At 35.6% G+C, this 20,564-nt stretch overlaps 1 protein-coding gene across 7 annotated transcripts; it reads right to left on the reverse strand.

Moving 5' to 3' along the window:
- Window positions 1-728: 728 nt before the first annotated feature.
- LOC107713842 (centrosomal protein of 85 kDa-like) lies at window positions 729-20,292 on the reverse strand. 7 transcript variants are annotated; one of them, XM_016519479.1, is made up of 14 exons: window positions 20,232-20,292; window positions 15,006-15,060; window positions 14,789-14,911; window positions 10,257-10,981; window positions 8,474-8,604; window positions 8,275-8,392; window positions 8,002-8,187; window positions 6,531-6,683; window positions 5,310-5,464; window positions 5,074-5,191; window positions 4,896-4,946; window positions 3,422-3,529; window positions 3,096-3,327; window positions 729-1,998 (listed from the first exon to the last, which is right to left on the reverse strand). In XM_016519479.1, exons 1-14 carry the CDS (start codon window positions 20,235-20,237, stop codon window positions 1,832-1,834), a joined length of 2,328 nt encoding a protein of 775 aa, XP_016374965.1. In that variant the 5' UTR covers window positions 20,238-20,292; the 3' UTR covers window positions 729-1,831. The 7 variants fall into 7 exon arrangements, with proteins under 7 accessions (XP_016374965.1, XP_016374964.1, XP_016374969.1 ...); XM_016519478.1 differs by having other exon boundaries at window positions 14,789-14,914; XM_016519483.1 differs by lacking the exon at window positions 20,232-20,292 and adding an exon at window positions 15,914-16,125.
- Between the last annotated feature and the right edge of the window lie 272 nt (window positions 20,293-20,564).

A 20,564-nucleotide genomic window follows, 5' to 3' on the forward strand; every position in this document is an offset into this window, starting at 1 on the left:
CTGATATTATAAAAAATTATTTTTCTATTCTCTGTAAATGAACCTGGAGGTAACACCCAATCACCTATGGTCTATGGTTTATATTATTTCATTCCATATTATTGTTCCAACTAAATCTTTTAAACACATTTTTTCTTTTAAACCATTTGCAGAAATGTATTCATTTACAAATAGTCTTTTGGGTGAGGTCAAATACACTGAAACATCCCTATAATAAACGGGTTTGGCTGCTTTAGATACTCCCATTATTAAGAGGTGCAAAAAAAATAATCAAGCATGTTGTTGTTGTTGAATGGCGTGTACTACTTCTGCTTGTAATTACATATTAAATGTAATTGCATATTAAAAATGACTAAATGTTCATTGTAATTTCTATATTACCAAATGCTAAAATGTAGTAATTTCTATATCAAAAGAGAACATGATGTTACAGCATTATACATACTAAAAACAAACATTCAACATAAGGTTACATATGAAATACAAAGCTTTATTTCTAAAAACTGAAACAGCTTAAGACAAACATATAAATATAGTCACATTTAGTGTTATAAAGTTTTTGCCATATAAGGTTTGCCTGACTGGTTTTGTGTTAAACCTGTAAGAGATCTTTACAATATGAAAAACATATGGTGCACTGTCAAATTACATTCACACTGTGATGTTTCTGGACCAAAATATAAAAATGTACCACGCAAGATTCCCCACAATATATGGTCCCTTTTTGTAATAGAATCCCAATACCTTGGCAGTCGCACATTACAGTAGAGAAAGACAATTAGTGTTTACATTGACTTGTTGTGCAGCAAATACAGGTTACTTCCCTGAACGCAAGGCACCTGCTCTAATGTTTGACATGCACTAATATTTGCTTCACCAGTTGGTTTCCTCTGATGTGTTGACTCAATGGTGTGGCTATTTTTACAGCTGATAAAACTAATTATGAACCAGACAGCTATTAATGTTGTGAGATCTTTGAGACACCTTTGATAATATGATAATATGATACTGATAATATGATCAGTTACTCTGCAATTAAGTGATCCTAAACTTAAACGGCACATGAACATCAGTTTGCAGAATGTTTATATGTATCGTCATGACGAGGTCCAACTATTGGCATTCTATTAACTTTTTTTATTTTATAGACAACCAGAATTTAATATTATGTTTACAGCCCCCTCTTGCTTTAAAATATCCCTATTTATTGGTTTGCATAATACCGTGTACACTAAGACTCTTTACAGCATTATGGAAACTGTTCTGACAGGTCTGTCTTTGATCACATTGAACTTTGGTTGTATATAATATTAAAGAATGTCTGTTCTCCAACTTTATACATATATGATCTGCTGGTGTAATTTTAAACAGCCAGAGGTGGCCAAATATTTCCTCAGCCTTAGATTCTGTGTTTAATGTGGTACGTTCTGTTTACTGTAAGATGATGGATCGCAGTTAAAGTCTTCTTATTACACACAACCGAGCGTCACTTGCTTCACAGGCTTTGCCATTGTAAAAAACACACGGCATGTTAGTTGCACCAAAAGACTAAATATTTTCAGTTGATTGTCAACTTCATCACAGACGTTCCCAAATACATGGAAAGGTTTAAATTAAATCATTCTCTTTCCACTGCACACAAAGTCATCAAAATCTTAGAAAAATATTTTATGAAACCTTTTGTATAAAAATAGCCTTCTGGTTTGCGAGATTACGGTGTCCTTAGTGTCGCTAATCCTTCATGAAGAAGGTTTGTAGTGGACTGTAGTGTCTTTAAAGGCACTCGTGATGTGGAGTTACCCTCATTGAGCACAAGCCGTACTGTCCGAGCTCACTGAGTGATGCAGTTTTCTCCCATATCCTGAGCGTAGCGGTCAGAGACTGTGGTTCTCAGTTCCTCGACGTCTCGACGGAGCAGCTGAGCTTCCTGCAGCTTCTTCTGCAGCCCCTCGGGGCTCAGCCAGTCCTCCCACTGCTCTCCTACTACAGGGTGAGCTGCTGCAGACAAACAGAGACACGGTGTCAGAGTCACTGCTGATAATGGCCACAACACACAGAACACAACAAAGCTGCCATACAGAGTTTCTATGACAGTATGGTAAAAACTACTGAGATGTAATCACCAACAGCCAAGTGTGTACTAGGAATCGGCGATATATTGAATATTCACAATGAGTGTGATATTCTCCATGTATGTGTATATGTGTATTACAACAGACTTACATTTTGTTTCTGATTTAAATGTGAGCAGCAAAAACATGTTAGTAATTTTGATTCATTTTCTTGAATCAAAGTGTCAACTTCAATTATCGTAATAGATTCAAATATTCATTGGCATCATCACTTACAGAAGACTACATGTCATTCATCACATTAAAATGTTACAGTAAAAAAAGTGTAGATATTGCTGTTTATAGCATGCATAATATATAAAAAATTTAAGAGCATACATATACATCTTTAAATTAAATGAATTTGACAAAATGTAAATGAAATCAAATGCGTAAAACGTAAAATAATTTCAATTTATCAAATTAAATAAAAATCGAAATGAATAAAATTAAATATTCTTAATGAAAACATTCCATATTTTTTTACATTTAGATTTAATTTGAACTTTTACTGTGATAAACTCAATAAACATTTTGATTTACATTTTAATCTCTAACATTAGCAACATAGGCTGTTTTGTTGAAAATGAAAATGGTTTGTTGAAAATAAAGAAAGAAGCAAACAAAAGCCATTAAAGAGCAAATAGACATAATAAATATTGAAGGCTGAACATAATTTTTTAGCCTTATTTTTTTTTAAATAAATAAATAAATAAAGCAAGTGTACACAATCACTAATACACTTTAGTCATGCTAGATGCAATATTTAATTTTTATGTGGATGATAACGAGACTGTGAGGGACACACTACAGACTTTACAATGATACATACTGTATAAAGGTACTATATCATGTTTGTCTTTCAAAACTGTTGTCTACTGAATTATTACTACTGGAGTTTTTCTCTATTGAATTTCTTTTCTGCTATATCTGAAGGCGTGCTAGTCTTCTTTATAGCATGATGACAGCAGAGGGCGCACTTACAGGCAATGCCGAGCAGCATGGAGAGGTTTGGGTCATGGCCTTGAGCTCGCTCGGTGAGGACGTTGCAGAGGGAGCGGAGGTCACTCAGACAGGTGGCCATCTCTCCATACAGCTTCTGGGTGAGCCGGGCTCCCACAGGGAGCAAACCACGGCCACATGGCGCCTCCTCACCCTGAAGACGCTCTTGAAGTGTCAGATTATGTTCCATCAGTTCCTGGTTCTGCACCGAGAGCTGAAATACGAACACATGCACACCGTCAGTTCTCCTGTGTGCTATGAAAACACAAAGGCAAAGAGCTGAACATGCATTACCGTCAACTACTAACCTCTTTCATAGCGGTGCGTAACTGCAGCAGACTCTCCTCTTTCTCTGCCACCTCCTCTCGCAGCGCCTGACTACTGCACTCCTCCTGAGAGAGCTGCTCCTCCAGAGTCTAAGGCAACACACACACAATATATTAATGCTGTAAACTAAACATTTTGCTCATATAAACTACACTTCAACTGCTTTCGGTGCAAGACACTTTGACTAACATTTTAAGAGGAAAAACACATGCTCTAAGTGTTGAACCTACAGACTTAATATATAGACTTTTTTCTTTACTAAAATAATATCAGGTGTTCCTAAAGAAGCTTTAAGGAAGGTGTTTGTAAAGATTCTTCACCTCCTAGATACTACTGAAAGTACATTGATGAGAACTTGATCATAGAATATGATGCCTGGCTCTTAGTGATGGGGACTTACTTAAATTACACCCAATTACAGTCTTCAAGTTCAGATTTAAAAGACCAATTCTTATTCAAAACGGGTTCCATTTAAAAGAAAGAAAAAATACTGGAACAGAATGATTTTTATGATGTTTGTTTCCATTAACAGTTCTACAGTTCCACCATTTTCAACCTACACTACTGTTCAAAAGTTTGGGGTCAGTTTTTTTGTTTAAAAAATGCATTAAATTGATCAAAAGTGATGCTGTAGGTTGCTGTATAATAATGATACTGTTCTTTTGAGCTTTCTATTCATCAGACTCCTGGAAAAATATATCACTGTTTCTACAAAAATAATCAAGCAGCACAACCGTTTTGATGATAATAAGAAATGTTTCTTGAGCAGCAAATCAGCATATTAGAATGATTTCTGAAAATCATGTGACACTGAAGACTGGAGTAATGATGCTGAAAATTCAGCTTTGCATCAAAGGAATACATTACATTTTAAAATATATTCAAATAGAATTTTTTTTTAAATTGTTAAAAACTGTATACCAATTAAACATGTTTTATTAAATTTATTGTTTAATAAATGCAGCTTCGGTAAGCATATGAGATTTACATTTTTTATAATTTTTTTTAAATCTTAGTCCTGAAGTCCAGTATTCTCGACCAGCATAGTCCGATTTGCAAACAAATTACTTAAGTTGTTTTTAATGAAACTCATGAGCTATTCATTTAAATCATTCTTCTGAGTCACTTACTGAATATAGCTTATATTTTGGCTTGGATAAAAATTAGTTTTATCTTTGTGCTAGTCAGAAGATGATGAGTGCCCCTTGCTCAATCTTGGCTAATACCACAGTTTCTTTCCATTAAACCAAAAGTGTAGCTCAAACAGGAGAGCACGGCACTAGCAACACCAAGGTCATAGGTTTGATTCCCAGGTAATGCATGATCAAATGTATACCTTCAGTGCAACACTTTGGATAAAAGTGTCTGCCAAATGAAAAAATGTCATGTAAATTTGGTTTAAAAATTTAATGTAAATGCACCTGCTAAACAAATTAAACTGAATGTAGTCTTTACCCTGATCTGTGAGCTAAGCTGCTCCATTATCCTGAGTTGCTTTTCAATGACCTAAAAAAGAAAGATTCGTTCAGATATCACCTTAAAATATTTGCACAGAACGTATATTCATCAACAGGCAGAGCCATGCTTCAACACTATTAATTAAGTGCTATTGAAAATCAGCGTGAATAAAAACCTTTTTGAGTCGCAAGTGCTCATCTTTCAAGGTAGTGTTTTCTTCTCGTAGCTTCTCTATGTCAAGAGAAGGCAATTTCACTCCATCCTCAAGGCTCTCCTGCACTCTGTTCTGGAGACTAAACACAAAAGCAAATCAAACAATATTAGACCCCACATACATGGCGAATGCTTCAAAACCTAATAAGTGGACATTGTGTCTTTTTGTGCAAGTGGAGCTTGCACGTTTTTTCCTACCTGGTGACTGCTGTAAGCAGTTCTCTCTCCTTGCGTCTCTGTTCTTCCAGTTGGGTCTCTTTGTTGCGCACAGCACTGCGGGCTTCCTCCAGTTGGGCTTCCAGGTCTCTGATGGTGGCCTGCAACTGAGCTGCCCTCTCTTCTGCCTCCTCCAGCTGCAACACAGCAATATAACTGCATAATAACTGAGGACTGAGAATGAGAATAACAGCTGCTCAAAACAGTGTCCTAAAGGGCCGTGTGAAGAACGGACAAAATAATATAGCAGTTATATAAATTACCGTTCAAAAGTTTGGTGTCTAAGATTTTTTTCAAATGTTTTGTTAAAAGTAATCTCTTGTGCTCACTGTGACTGCATTTATTTGAATGCATTTGCATGTTTTTTCTATTTTAAATAGTAATTTATTCATGTGATGGCAAAGCTACATTTACAGCAGCCATTACACCAGTCTTAAGTGTCACATGATCTTTCAGAAATCATTTCTATGATGATTTTGTGCTCAAGAAACATTTATTATTATGGTCAATGCTGAAAACAATTTTTTGTGGAAACCGGGATACATTTTTTAGGATTCTCTAAATAATAGAATGTTTAAAATAACAGCATGAATTCAAAATAAATTATGAGAACTCATTTGTAACATTATAAAAGTGTTAAATGTCACTTTTCAGTAATTGATAGCATCTTTTCTGAATAAAAGTATTAATTAATTAAAAAAACAAAAACAATCTTATTGACTTTATTAAAAGGAATTTTAAATAATAATTAAAAGGTTGTTAAATGTCACTTTTCAGTAATTGATAGCATCTTTTCTGAATAAAAGTATTGATTAATTTAAAAAACAAAAACAATCTTATTGACTTTATTAAAAGGAATTTTAAATAATAATTAAAAGGATAAATAATTTACATTTAAAAAACCATCAGATTTTTAGGTGCATTTAAAAAAAAAAAAAGCCCTTTTGCAAACAGAGCAATGTCTTGGAGAAGGGGCATAGTGAGCTTGGGATTTTGTGAGCCAACAGAGTAAGGAGAGTATCACTTTAAGATAAAGAATACAACAAGAGCAGATGTGTGATATGAGTGCAGTGGATGCTATAATAGTGTCTGGCAATACAACACAAGAGAAGCATCTCAAGCTGAGCATTATGAGCAATTGCTGCGAAACCACAGGGAAAAAAGGCTTTTGTTTTGTTGGCTGGCCATCAGAGAGTGCCGTACCTTTTTGTGCTGGGCCTGGTAGTCTTCCATGGTGGGAAGGTCAGCAAGATATCGCTCGAGCGTCTCAATCCGCTGCTGTTTTTCTCTGTTCTGCTCTGACTCCTTCTGACATTTCTTTTTCAAGCTGTTGATATGCTTGTCTCGACTTCGGATCTTTGTAGTAAACAGCAACAAGTTCAGTAACAAGTTCAGTGAGATTCTGCTCATATGTGGTTGAGTATGTCCCATGTTGAAGCTTGAATATGCTCACCCTCTCCTCTTGTTTCTTTAGCTCTTCTGCATGTTTTTCACTGCTCTCTTTCAAGACCTCATTCAGACGTTGCGTCTCTGCTTCCACTGCACCCAGTCTGCGGTCCGCTTCTAGCTTCTCCTTGGTAAAGCAGTCACTGCGCTCGGCAAACTGGGCTCGCAAAAAAGCGTTTTCCCGTTGGGCTTCCTATCGCACACAGAAGGAAGAAGAGGGACAACTCGAAGAGATGTTTTGAAAAGGCACAAGGAAAAGGCAATGTGCATGTGTGCTAACCTGCAGTCTTAACAAACACACATCAGTGTAAGGGGCTCCACGTCCCATGAGGGCACTGTGCACCTGCAGCTCACTCTCTCGTAGACACTGTTCCAGCAGCGACATTTGCTGCTTCTGTCTGCAATGCGCAAGTTACTACATTAAGTTAATGTTCAGAATCTTTGTAAGACTAGAGATGCTTCTGAAAACTTGGCATTACCTTTCAATGGTAAGTTCTTTCTCTTTTAGCAAGTTCTCACTGGCTTTAATGACAGCATCCCACTTGCTGTTCTCCGTGTGAGAGGTTGCTGGATAGAGAGATGAATACTGTCCACTTCCTCCTGTCATTAACTGCAATAAAAAATAGGTGGGGAAGCATGAACTCTTATTTAAAATAGGCATAAAAACACGATCGGGCCAAGACTGGTATTTGCAACCCATTTTTCTATAGTATGATATGACCAATTGACGCTGAATTTTAAACAAAAAGGAAAATGTAGGGCTGATTTTCCTGTTAATCAAAAGAGCGTAGAACAATTTGTTGCACTGTTACAAACTCAGGCAGTGAAGAAAATGTCTCTGACATGAAGTAGACTGCAAAATTGCAATTTGCAGCATGAAAAACAGGGCAATTTGCAGTCATTATATGTGGTGCTGTTTCAGTGTGTTTTATAGCAGTTATTTTAGATGTATAGAACATGTAGTTTATCATTATCATTGTGATAGTCCATTGATTTATATTTGTCTCTCAAACAAATTAACAGCAGTAGATTTTCCATCTATGCAATGATTCCATTTTGAGAAACTGTTATAAAGCAAGTTAGCTAAATAAACATGGAAAACCTGTTGATATGCTTGTCTCGACTTCGGATCTTTGTAGTAAACAGCAACAAGTTCAGTAACAAGTTCAGTGAGATTCTGCTCATATGTGGTTGAGTATGTCCCATGTTGAAGCTTGAATATGCTCACCCTCTCCTCTTGTTTCTTTAGCTCTTCTGCATGTTTTTCACTGCTCTCTTTCAAGACCTCATTCAGACGTTGCGTCTCTGCTTCCACTGCACCCAGTCTGCGGTCCGCTTCTAGCTTCTCCTTGGTAAAGCAGTCACTGCGCTCGGCAAACTGGGCTCGCAAAAAAGCGTTTTCCCGTTGGGCTTCCTATCGCACACAGAAGGAAGAAGAGGGACAACTCGAAGAGATGTTTTGAAAAGGCACAAGGAAAAGGCAATGTGCATGTGTGCTAACCTGCAGTCTTAACAAACACACATCAGTGTAAGGGGCTCCACGTCCCATGAGGGCACTGTGCACCTGCAGCTCACTCTCTCGTAGACACTGTTCCAGCAGCGACATTTGCTGCTTCTGTCTGCAATGCGCAAGTTACTACATTAAGTTAATGTTCAGAATCTTTGTAAGACTAGAGATGCTTCTGAAAACTTGGCATTACCTTTCAATGGTAAGTTCTTTCTCTTTTAGCAAGTTCTCACTGGCTTTAATGACAGCATCCCACTTGCTGTTCTCCGTGTGAGAGGTTGCTGGATAGAGAGATGAATACTGTCCACTTCCTCCTGTCATTAACTGCAATAAAAAATAGGTGGGGAAGCATGAACTCTTATTTAAAATAAGCATAAAAACACGATCGGGCCAAGACTGGTATTTGCAACCCATTTTTCTATAGTATGATATGACCAATTGACGCTGAATATTAAACAAAAAGGAAAATGTAGGGCTGATTTTCCTGTTAATCAAAAGAGCGTAGAACAATTTGTTGCACTGTTACACACTCAGGCAGTGAAGAAAATGTCTCTGACATGAAGTAGACTGCAAAATTGCAATTTGCAGCATGAAAAACAGGGCAATTTGCAGTCATTATATGTGGTGCTGTTTCAGTGTGTTTTATAGCAGTTATTTTAGATGTATAGAACATGTAGTTTATCATTATCATTGTGATAGTCCATTGATTTATATTTGTCTCTCAAACAAATTAACAGCAGTAGATTTTCCATCTATGCAATGATTCCATTTTGAGAAACTGTTATAAAGCAAGTTAGCTAAATAAACATGGAAAACATGTAAGAAACTACAGACTGCCCGACCCAGATTCCACTCCAAAACAGATGTTAGATTATGCCCACTGCCCAAAATGGCTTAATTATTTTAGAGAAGAAGAAAGTCAACAGTTGTGTTGTTTCTGCACCATTTGGGGTGATCACATACTGAGCAAATGGTCATCAATGATAGGAATGGGTATGGGAAACTGGGAACCATCTCACACAATGGGGTGTCTGGACTTCATTAACATACAGACCACAGCTATAGAGGTGGTAAATTGTAACAGGATAAAAGATTTATTTAGGATGCTCAGGGTTCATTACGACTGAGGTGTTACATGCATTTTGTTCCTTCTACTCCGCAATAAACTTCATTGAGATCTTCAATGTCCTCAACATTTCTTACAATTAATATTTCACTTCCTTTCAAAATTGTGCAAATAATATCAGTATTTTGAAAATCAAGAGAGCAGAAAAAAGCAGAATCACCAAACTATCAGACACTGTTCTAAATAATACCATTATCAGCACTCTAATTTTGTATCCGTTCATCTTCAGTTATTACTGTTGCAAAATTAGCCTAAATTGCTATTGATTAACATTTTCCCTGGCTGCACTGCCTATGTAACTAAAAACTAAAGTCGTTTTTAACAGGCTGAGCATTATATTTTACATACTACATTCAGTGTTTGTTAATAAAAAAACACTATAAAAGTATTATCATTAATTTGTCATAAAGCTGAGATAAATATTAGATAGACTAAAAACTTAGAAACCCTCTGCAACTAACTGAAATAAAAAATAAAAAAAAAGTTTAAGTACTAAAATGACTAAAACTGAAATAAAAATTAATTTAAGCTAAATATAGATATGTAAAAAGAAACTACTAAAAATGACAAAAGCATAAAATTACTAAAATTAAAATTAAAATATAAAAATAAGCTAATTCAAAGCATTAATAAATAGTAGATAGATAACACTGACTACATTTTGATGAAAGATCAGTGTCTATTTTTGGAACAGCACGCACTGATGAATCATGCACAATAAAACCTGCAACGTGTTGAATTAAATAAAGTAAATTCTAATTTCATGCTGACTTTAGAAGTATGATCCATGATTACACAACTGTTCCCTTTTCCTTTCTTGTATGCAGCAGGACACAAGCTGAACTCTAACCTGCATTTGTTCCACCTGTAGCCGCAGACTCTCGAGTTTCTGCTTCTGCTGCTGCCAGCTGGCCAGCTCACCACAGCGTGCCTGCAGTAGTGGATCATAAACTCCTGTGCTGGCCTGGTCCCTCAGGAGAGCCTGAGTCTGCAGGCCCTGAGGTACCGAAAACATCCTGGCAGAGGCACCAGACCCTGGATGAATGTTCCTTTGGCCATATGGGTCTACGGGACAGGTGAGACCTGCCCTAGACTCCGGTAGGACTTTATAGGTCTGTTCTAGCAAGCCTGTATTGTCCGCAAACCCGGTCATCTGCAGCTGCTGCCGTACATCATGACAAAGTCCCCCAAGCAGAGCCGACTGATTAAGCGTTGGCTCCATGGCAGGTACATCAAACTTCTGGGCTTCATCCAGCCGCGTCTGATCTCCAGAGGGGAAGAGCGAGTGATCGAGGCCATTAACTAGGCTGCGGTATCGGCTCAGGCAATCAGGCTTGACCGCAGTTGCGTCTAAATTTCCATCGTGCTGAGCGTCCAGGTTGGGGGAGGATGCAGATTTGGGGAGGGATGACTTGGAGCTGGAAGAGCTGGAGGACGCCCGGGCCTCTTCAGAAGCACGTGGCTTGAGCTTGGAGGCCAGAGTTCCGGCCGTGGAGGGCATGACATGGGCAGTGGGGATAGGGATCTGACTGCGGATGGGCTGAAAAGAGGGACTGCTGCTAGTGCTGCAGATATCTAGAACAAGACAGGAGTGAGAAATAAATGAAACCAAATACAAGTTATGTTTTAAATGAGCAATAGACTGAAATAATAAAAAGTGTCTGTCCTTAAGGAAAAGTCTTTTTTATTTTCAACCAAATATATTTGGAAAAGTGGGACAGTAATGGCATTTTTTTTTTAATGTAATTTAAACTAATAGTTTATTTAAATATTTTACCCAGACATTAAACTGGAAGCAACCAGGAATATTTCTTAAAGTTAGTAATATTTCAAATGTATAAAAAAAAAAGATATTCCCTTGGAAAATAAATTAAAAGCAAGTAAAATAAAATAAAATAGAGTAAAATAAAATGTATTAAAATAAAATTAAGTAATAGAAAAGTAAAAGAAAATGAAATAAAAGCACAAGTAAAAGTATAAGAAAATTTAATTAAAATTAAATTCCCTGGGAAAATAAATTAAAACCAAGTAAAATCAATTAAAGTAAAATAAAATGTACATAAAAGTCACAGGAATATTTCTTAAAGTTAGTAATATTTCAAATGTATAAAAAAAAAAAGATATTCCCTTGTATTCCCTTGGAAAATAAATTAAAATAAAATAAAATAGAGTAAAATAAAATGTATTAAAATAAAATAAAATAAAATTAAGTAATAGAAAAGTAAAAGAAAATGAAATAAAAGCACAAGTAAAAGTATAAGAAAATTTAATTACAATTTAATTCCCTGGGAAAATAAATTAAAACCAAGTAAAATGTTTTGCTCCACTGTTATGTCATAAATCCTTACCAAATTATATAAACATTATACAACTGCAAAAAGTATTTAACTAAATTAGCCAATGTTTCTGTTCCGGCCCAAAGAAAAAAATAATGCTAGCTAGTTCTGACATTTAACACACACCGAATCATTGCGAAAAATAGTACTCACCTTGCTAGCAGTAAAAGAGATACCAAATGATAACATTTTCATACACTGAAGAACAGTGAGGCATAAAAAACATGTCCTCCCAATGCATCTTCAGTAAATGACATAGACAAACTACTGATCTTAAAACACACCCACTACGTCTGCCAGAACTCGTCCTTCAAATTAACGTCAAGCTCAGGCAAGGTGAGTGTACCTGCTATGAGAGGTTTTTTCTCCTACAGCTCTGTTAGCGCAGGAGCGCATACACACCGAAAGGTTAGCGGTATTTATAGAGCACTCTCATGTTACACTGTGAGGTGTCTATGTGTGGGACTCCTGCTTTAACCATACAGCTCACCTCTCACACACACACAATGTACATAAAAGTCAAGTAAATTAAAAATAAAAAGTAAAAAAACTTACAAAATAAAAATAAAATAACAAAAAACTAAATAATAATATAAAATAACACATACATATACAACACACACACAAGCTTAATAGTCCTTAATACTGTAATACTGATGAAGTGCCTTTAAACAGGTTCCTCAATACAACAATTAAAGGGGTCATATGATGCGATTTCATTTTTTCCTTTCTCAGTAGGAAGGTCTGCCCTGGGGGTGTCTCTTTTGAACATCTGCTAAGGACAGGTTTAAACGATACGATTCTTGGAGCGCTGAGAGGCTTTCTGCTATTACAAGAAACACCCAGAACAAAACAAAGCCATCACCATCACAACACAGCCAACCATATATTTATAACCGCTAAAATGAAACGGCTGCCAAGAAGTTCTGTGTCGCCACCGTTTTGGCTGTTTTAAAAACAAATAAAAGTTGTTTTATTAGTGTGTCTTAGTTGCTAGGTGCCAAAACAGTATATAAGAAAACTCAATAGACTTTATTACTATTACTATGGTAACTTATCTGAGAGTAGTTTCATGGTAACAAACAACAAAAACGACTGATATGAGTTTTTCAATAAGTTATACAGATATCTAGATAACAGGCTGGTTGGATGAAACATTTGAATACTGAATTTATGACCTTTTTCAGTCATCAATGATCACTGGATAAGGATTTTAAATCATTTTTTTAAATCATCATTTTTTAATCATTTTAATTATATATTTGTATATACATACACTACTGTTTAAGATTTTGAAGTCTGTGTGAAGTTTTAAAATACTTTTATTCAGCAAGGATGCATTAAATTGATCAGAAGTGACAGTAGAGACATGATTACAAAAAATGTATTTCAAATAAATGCTGTTTTTACTTTCTTTTCTTCAATAAATCCAGAATAAAAATGTATCACTGTTTCCACAAAAATTATTAAGCAGCACAACTGTTTTCAACATTGATAATAATAAAGAAATGTTTCTTGAGCACCAAATTGGCATTACTATTTTTACTCTATTTTTGATTAAATAAATGCAGCCTTGGTGAGGATAAAAGATTACTTTCAAAAACATGAAAAAAATTCCTACCAATCCCAAACGTTTGAACAGTAGCATATTAATTACCATAGAAAAAACAACAACAACAACATTTTAACATTTGACAAATCTAATAATTTCAAGTTTCCCATGACTGTGTGAATCCTGTATGAAATACAATTTAATGATAGCAAATAAATGAGTGATAAATATTTATTTTTTACAATATTACTAATGAAAAGTGAAATCAGAAAATTATTTAACAATTGACAAGGCTGTCATTACATTCTGGAACTCACATTAGGGGTATAAAAACTTCTGTTAACTGAGCACAGTTATGCCAATAATCAGCCTAACTGATATCAGTCAATCGCTAAAAATAACCAATCAAACCAGGCCACACAGCACAATTCAATAATGCCAACATAAGCACATATGTTTTCAAATGGACTGCACATTCTGTACAAATCTATGGTAATACATACACCAGTTCTTCAGTATGGCTAATCTTTGTGCTTTACATGTTTAACAAGGCAGAGAGAAGGAAACCAGGAGACCAGGATCAGAGTTTCCATTCGGTCCTCCAGGTCAGGCCCTCCTAATGAGACCCCCATCAGTTGAAGTGCAACACCGCCTGAAGGAATCTATGGTATGGAATATCATATTCTCCTCCAAATATCATAGGAGTTGATATGAGCACATCTCCATGACTAAAAATATGACAGCTTAATCTAAAAACAGCCAGCAGGATGTAATGTCTGTTGTAAATAAAAAAGGGTTCTCTTTAAAACCATTGCCTGTTTGGTCAAACTCAAAAAATAAATAAAATTTAAAAAAAATAAAAAACTATCCATGATGTCTGAATATTAATATACGTATACAGGGGAAGTCACACTAGATTTTGGGTTCCATTCACTTCTTATATATATATATATATATATATATACAGTATATATTAGACACATGACAATAGAATCTTCTGAAGATTTGTATCAATACTGAAAAGGATATTCAAATGTAGAAAAATTAAAGAGCTAGCATGGTTTGGCATGGGAAACTGGAGTAAATGGTATATTTATCATTTTGAATTTATTACTTATTAGTATTACTATAATTTTCAAGGTTCCCAAAACTTTTGACCACTTAATTTCCATAATTTTTTTCATGATTTTCATGTCTTTATGATTACTAGATAAAGATCCTTTTGCACTCAAATAAGAAGAAAAAGAAAAATCTGTATTATTCACTATAGAAATTTCCATGATTGCTACATTATGGAATACTATACTAAAATACTGTACAAGCACTCCGTAAATTTACATGACTATATATTCCATGAATTCCCATTTTGTGCCTCACAATTCAACTACAAGACTACGGTTAAGATGAAAGGGCTGATGAGTTCTTGAATTCAGGTCTATTGCATGACAGACAGTCAAATGGACAGTATCTGAACACTGTGAGCGGCTTTCTCACCTTCAGTGTGGTCAGAGGTACCCAGTCCCGTGTCCCCACTGTCCGCTGTGCTGAGCCGCCAGCCAAAACGGCTCTGGAACTTCTCAGACACAGCAGGTGTCAGCCATTCCGTGTCAGAGTGCCCTACTGGAACACATAATGAACACATGATGCGACACTCTATTATAGTTATGAGGTACATAACATACGCTTATCCTGGACTGCACTGGATTTGTACCTGCGAGATTGGGGTTCTGGTATTTCTGTGAAGTGGTCATTCCTGTAGCAGTCACCTGTGGACAGGATTCATTAAATTAATTTTAAAAAGAGATTAAAAAAAAAGACAACACTGTCAAAACACAAAAGTGTCTGGAAGCAAAAACATTAAGTCTAAAAACAAGTAAATCTTTTAGCTGTGCGGCAGAACTATGAACAACAAAAAGAGCTGGCAGAACAGCTGGAAACAAAATAACTGCAAATAATATAATTCACAAAATAATCATTACAAAATAGTTCATATTATTAGTATTATATAATAATATTTGATCATTTATATTGTATAATAATACAATATTAGAAAAATTACAAAATATTATTTCCACAACTGTTTATCTGAATAAAAATGTAGAAAGTATTCAAAGTCATTCACAGATTAACTATTTGAAAATAATATCTTATTTGAAAAACCTAACTGTTACAGCAGAAAATATCTCCCAAAGCTTAGAGCTGCAATAGTTAGCTAAATTTGCTTAAATTTAGGACATTTAAAGCTCGTTTACCTAGAACAATGTAATCAAGTTTCTTAAAGGGGTCATATGATGCAATTTCATTTTTTCCTTTCTCTTTAGAGTGTTACAAGCTCTTGGTGCATAAAGAAGATAGCCATTCCTATATAATTAATTTCCTATACCCTATAAAGTTTTCAATAGTTAAATGAACCACAACCAAAAAGAGAAACTACAAGCCATTAAAGTCATTTAAATGTTCATATAACTTTTAAACGTTCATAATAACTTTGAAAACAAGCTCCACATATCTTCCCGCTACTTCAAACAAACAGATTTAACGTTAGCTCGTACAGATAGCCAAGTTAGCTAACAAAAAGAGTTTAAAAGGTCAATAAAAAAAGTAAACAACTCCACGTACCTGAACTCACGGGCTGAAAGGGTCTTTACTAAAGATAATAATGGCACGAACACAACCTACAGGGGCAACAGTGCGCTTCATTACCCGAGAGACGCTGACTGGATGCTAACGTCAATAACACGGACACAAACAATCAAACTACAAGCGGCCTCGAGCTTCAAATACCCGCCGCAGTGCCGCTGACACTCGGGACTCTTTTTTTTCAACCGTTCTTCTTCTTCTTCTGTGGATTTATTGGCGGGGCGACTACCAGCTTTTAAGGTGCATACCGCCACCTCCTGTGCTGGAGTGTGAAGTGATTTCAGTCTAGGCATATATTATGAATTCTATATGCTATTCTTAAGTCCACTATTCCTAATGAATTTTAAAATTGTCTTTATTATTTTACCACATCCTTGTTTTGTGTTTAATATGTTGCAAATTGAAAATTCATTACTTCAACCTTTCTTCTTCTTCTTCTGCTTCTTCTTCTTTTGTGTTTAATGGCGGTTGGCAAACCAGCTTAAGGTGCATTTCCGCCACCTACTGGGATGGAGTGTGAGGCCTCGATGAACGAATATAACCGTTATTCTAGTTCTTCCTCTGCGTTTTGCTCGCGTGCCAGGTTGAGACAGTAAGCGCCCCCTGCCGCTTGATTAATGAGCTGCAGGCGCAGACCCTACCTTCGTTTATATGAATTAATATTCATATTAAAATGTTATATTCCAGGCCCTATTCAAGAATCAAAATGTGCAATATATTGTGCTATAGTATTTATAGTTAGCAACTCAGCTTGAAGGAGCCCATTTACACAATGTTTATATGTCCTGTATTGCAGACAACAGATATTATTATGCTATAATTTCTATTTGCATTCAATGTTGTTTATTCTTTATTGTGCCCATTGTCTTAATAAATAAAATAAAAATAAAAAACAGAAATTGACATTATTGTTATTTCATTCTGCTTTCTGTAGACTAGACAGAAATCATGAGATTCATGAGAATCATGAGATCACTTTATTGTGGCCCCAGCAGTGATAGTGAGTCTGTGGAAAAGTTTAGAGAAAAAAAGAATTAACTAAATAAATTCAATTCAAATTGGCTTTAAATAAAGTCATAAATTATTACATTTGCTTTAAATAAATAATAAACACATTTGATTTAAATAAATTGTTTACTAAATGCTTACTGGGTGTAGGGCAGTGGTTCTTAACCAGGGGGCACAGAATTATTTTTTAAAAAAAAATTTTTTTTAAATGAAATTAAAAGGCCAAAAATATTAATAAATAATAAATTAAAAAAATTAAAAAGGCGTAAGCTGAAATCACATTTCTTTTCCTCCTCAGTAACTGTTATTTTCATTGAAAAACATAGAATCTTGAATCTTATATACTTACGAAATAAATCATGTTTTAATTTAATATATCAACACTGAATTTCTAAATTTAATAAAAAAATAAATTATAAATCTTTTTTTTTTTTTTTAAGCTGCATTGTCGTTGCACTGCAGAAATAACAGAGGAAACAGCTTAACCAAAAAGCGTCCAGAAAGGTTGAGAACCACTAGTGCAAGGTGACCTGTGGTCAGGTGACACTGTCTGAGATAAAGATGACAGTCAGCTGACTGTCCAAATCATAAAACTGGCCATTTACATACTGTAATTTTTAATAGTTAAAATAAGACTGAGAATTGCAGAGTTTTCGTCTATAAAGATGGGAAGACTCATTAAACCTTCGTGCCCCTTTAGTTTAAAAAATAAGTAGCAAAAATATCTTCTTTTTTCTGTGCTCAGCTCCCTGGGGCGGTATTTCTAACTTTAATTAATACTCTTTTTAGTTCCCACATTTTAAAAGTGGCATCTAATGCTGTTAGACTATTAGGTTTTTTAATATAAATATCTTGATGTTGCTTTAAGATTTCTTCCCTCCTTCTCTTATAATTTTCTTCAAGATTATTTGTACTGTGAGCCTTTTGAAAGGTAAAGGCCAACAGTTCAGCCTTTTCCTCTTCAGTCACTGCTTTTTCCCCTTCATCTATTAAAACTGGAATATTCTGATTTCTATAAACTCCAACCATCTTTTTAAGTACACTCCATACTTCTCTCAACTGAGTTTCATTACCTATTGTGTTACAAAATGATTGCCAATACCTCTTTTTGGCTTGCTTAATTATCTTCCTTGCCTGAGCCCGCTTCCTCTGATAAATTAGCACATTTGTAGGTATTAATGTTTTCCTAAGCTCCCTGAATGCTCTATTTCTATCTTTGACTGCTTTAGTGCACTCTTCATTCCACCAAGGAACAATCCTCAACCTATCTTTACCTTCTGATTTAGGAATGGAGTCTTCAGCTGCATTAATAATAATTGTATTTAATCTTTCAGAACATAAGTCTATATCATCGTCAGAACAATAATTCTCCATTCCATCAATGCATAACTTGTTAAATTTTTCCCATTCAGCTTTATCAAATTTCCACCTGGTTTGCTTTGTTTTATTTTGTTGATAAATTTCCATTCCAAAAGCACATATTATTGGAAAATGATCACTACCTAATGTTGAATGATCTAGGACTTCCCATCTACATTCCAATGCTATAGTTCCCGGAACTATTGTTAGATCTAGACAAGAAGTTGAAGAATCCCTTATATTGAATCGAGTTCCCTTCCCATCATTTAAACACACTAAAGCTTGTTCCTCCATAAACTCTTCTACAACCCTTCCATTCCAATCTGTGCATAAACTTCCCCACAGTGCATTATGTGCATTAAAATCCCCACACCATATTAAATTATCCCCAGCCTTAGTTCTTATTATATTCAATTCATCTAATGTTAACTGATTGCAAGGATTATAAAAGTTGACCACCTTTATCCCACCTTCCTGTGACCATACCTCTACCACAACACATTCACTCTGGGTATCTAATATTATTTCTCTAAAAGCCACTCCATTTTTAACAAAGGTTCCACATCCCCCACCATTTGATCCAATTCTATCTTTTCTAACCGACTTGTAACCAGGAATGACAAAATCTAATTGTGGATGAAGCCAAGTCTCCTGAATACAAATAATGTCTGGTAAAATTGTTAACTGATGTACAAATCTTTTAAATTCTTGGCCATTCGCAATCAAACTTCGGGCATTCCATTGTAGTATTTTCATTTAATGGTTTTACTTCTTTGACTTCCCGACGGATCACATAACACTGTGGTTCCCTCGGTTTGTCCAAGTAACGTTTGAATCTGTTCAACTGAAATTTCAGTAATACTCAAATGACGAGCAGCTGCGGATATTATGATTTTCAGCTTTTCGGTTCTTTTCGCTGTTTGAGCTGAGCAATTAATGACTTCTGCTATAAATGCCACAAAATTAATTTTGTTTACCACAAGCATGTTTCCATCCAAGAGACATTTATGACTGCATGTATCTTTAAATTGGGTTGTGTTGTTTTCCTTCAGATTTCCATTAACAGCTTGTACTTGCTTAACTGCTTGAGCATATGAAATATTTTGTACTGTTTTGTATTTCATTGCTTCTGTAGCTAGTTTTTGGGCTTTACAACCTAGAAACGCTGCACTGTGTGGACCTCCACAATTACAACATTTAGGTTCAATCCCCTCACCACATTGCCCATAATCATGATCTCCGCCACATTTGCAACATCTTCTTCTCCCTTTACAAACTGCTGCAACATGTCCCAATCTTTGGCAGTTAAAACATCTCAGTGCTGGTCTTATATACGGGCGAACCGTATAGCACATATATCCAATTTTTATGCGTTCCGGCAAGTTTTTGCAATTGAATGTTAATACAACAGTAGTACTATCTTCTTTCCTACCATTTTTACTAGACTGCAAACGCTTCACTTCTGTCACCATTTCATTCTTTATCTGTGTCTTTAATACTTCTTCAGATAAGGACACAGGCACCCCCAAGATTACTCCTTTAAGATTATCAAGTTCCCCCGGTACATGACATTTGACTGCTGCACCACCTAGTTCTTTGATCTTTAACGCATTCTCTTGTTGCTTTCTATTTACACAAAAAATGAGGACGCGATTGTTTGTTAAGTACCTTGCAGAGTTAACATTGCCTAGTACTTTCTTTATTATTTTCGTAAATTTCATTGGATTGTTGATGTTTTCGATTTTTCCGGAAAATGCTACTATTACTTTATATTCCACCTCCATTTTCCTGGTTTTGTTATTTCCTCCTATCTCTGTGATATTGTCATCCGACTCAGATTCTCTATTTTTTCGTTTGTTTGATGCGTCTGGTACCTGAGACCATCCCTCACTATCAATTATTGAAGAATCATCTTCATCATCCATACTACCTGCATCCATCCTCTCCAGTCTCAGCACAGTTGATGCTAACCCGCCAAACTGCTGCCTTCAACCTTTCTTCTTCTTCTTCTGCTTCTTCTTCTTTTGTGTTTAATGGCGGTTGGCAAACCAGCTTAAGGTGCATTTCCGCCACCTACTGGGATGGAGTGTGAGGCCTCGATGAACGAATATAACCGTTATTCTAGTTCTTCCTCTGCGTTTTGCTTGCGTGCCAGGTTGAGACAGTAAGCGCCCCCTGCCGCTTGATTAATGAGCTGCAGGCGCAGACCCTACCTTCGTTTATATGAATTAATATTCATATTAAAATGTTATATTCCAGGCCC

Source organism: Sinocyclocheilus rhinocerous, unplaced genomic scaffold (assembly GCF_001515625.1).
Source record: "Sinocyclocheilus rhinocerous isolate Xijiao unplaced genomic scaffold, SAMN03320098_v1.1 scaffold779, whole genome shotgun sequence".
Classification (NCBI taxonomy): Eukaryota; Metazoa; Chordata; class Actinopteri; order Cypriniformes; family Cyprinidae; genus Sinocyclocheilus; species Sinocyclocheilus rhinocerous.

Excerpts from the sequence above, each read along its gene's own strand:
- LOC107713842 (XM_016519478.1), bottom strand. Across the intron at positions 8,393-8,473 it reads AAAGAACTTACCATTGAAAG|ACAGAAGCAGCAAATGTCGC; the intron begins GTAATGCCAAGT and ends TGCGCATTGCAG. Across the intron at positions 6,684-8,001 it reads TAAAGAAACAAGAGGAGAGG|ATCCGAAGTCGAGACAAGCA; the intron begins GTGAGCATATTC and ends TTTACTACAAAG.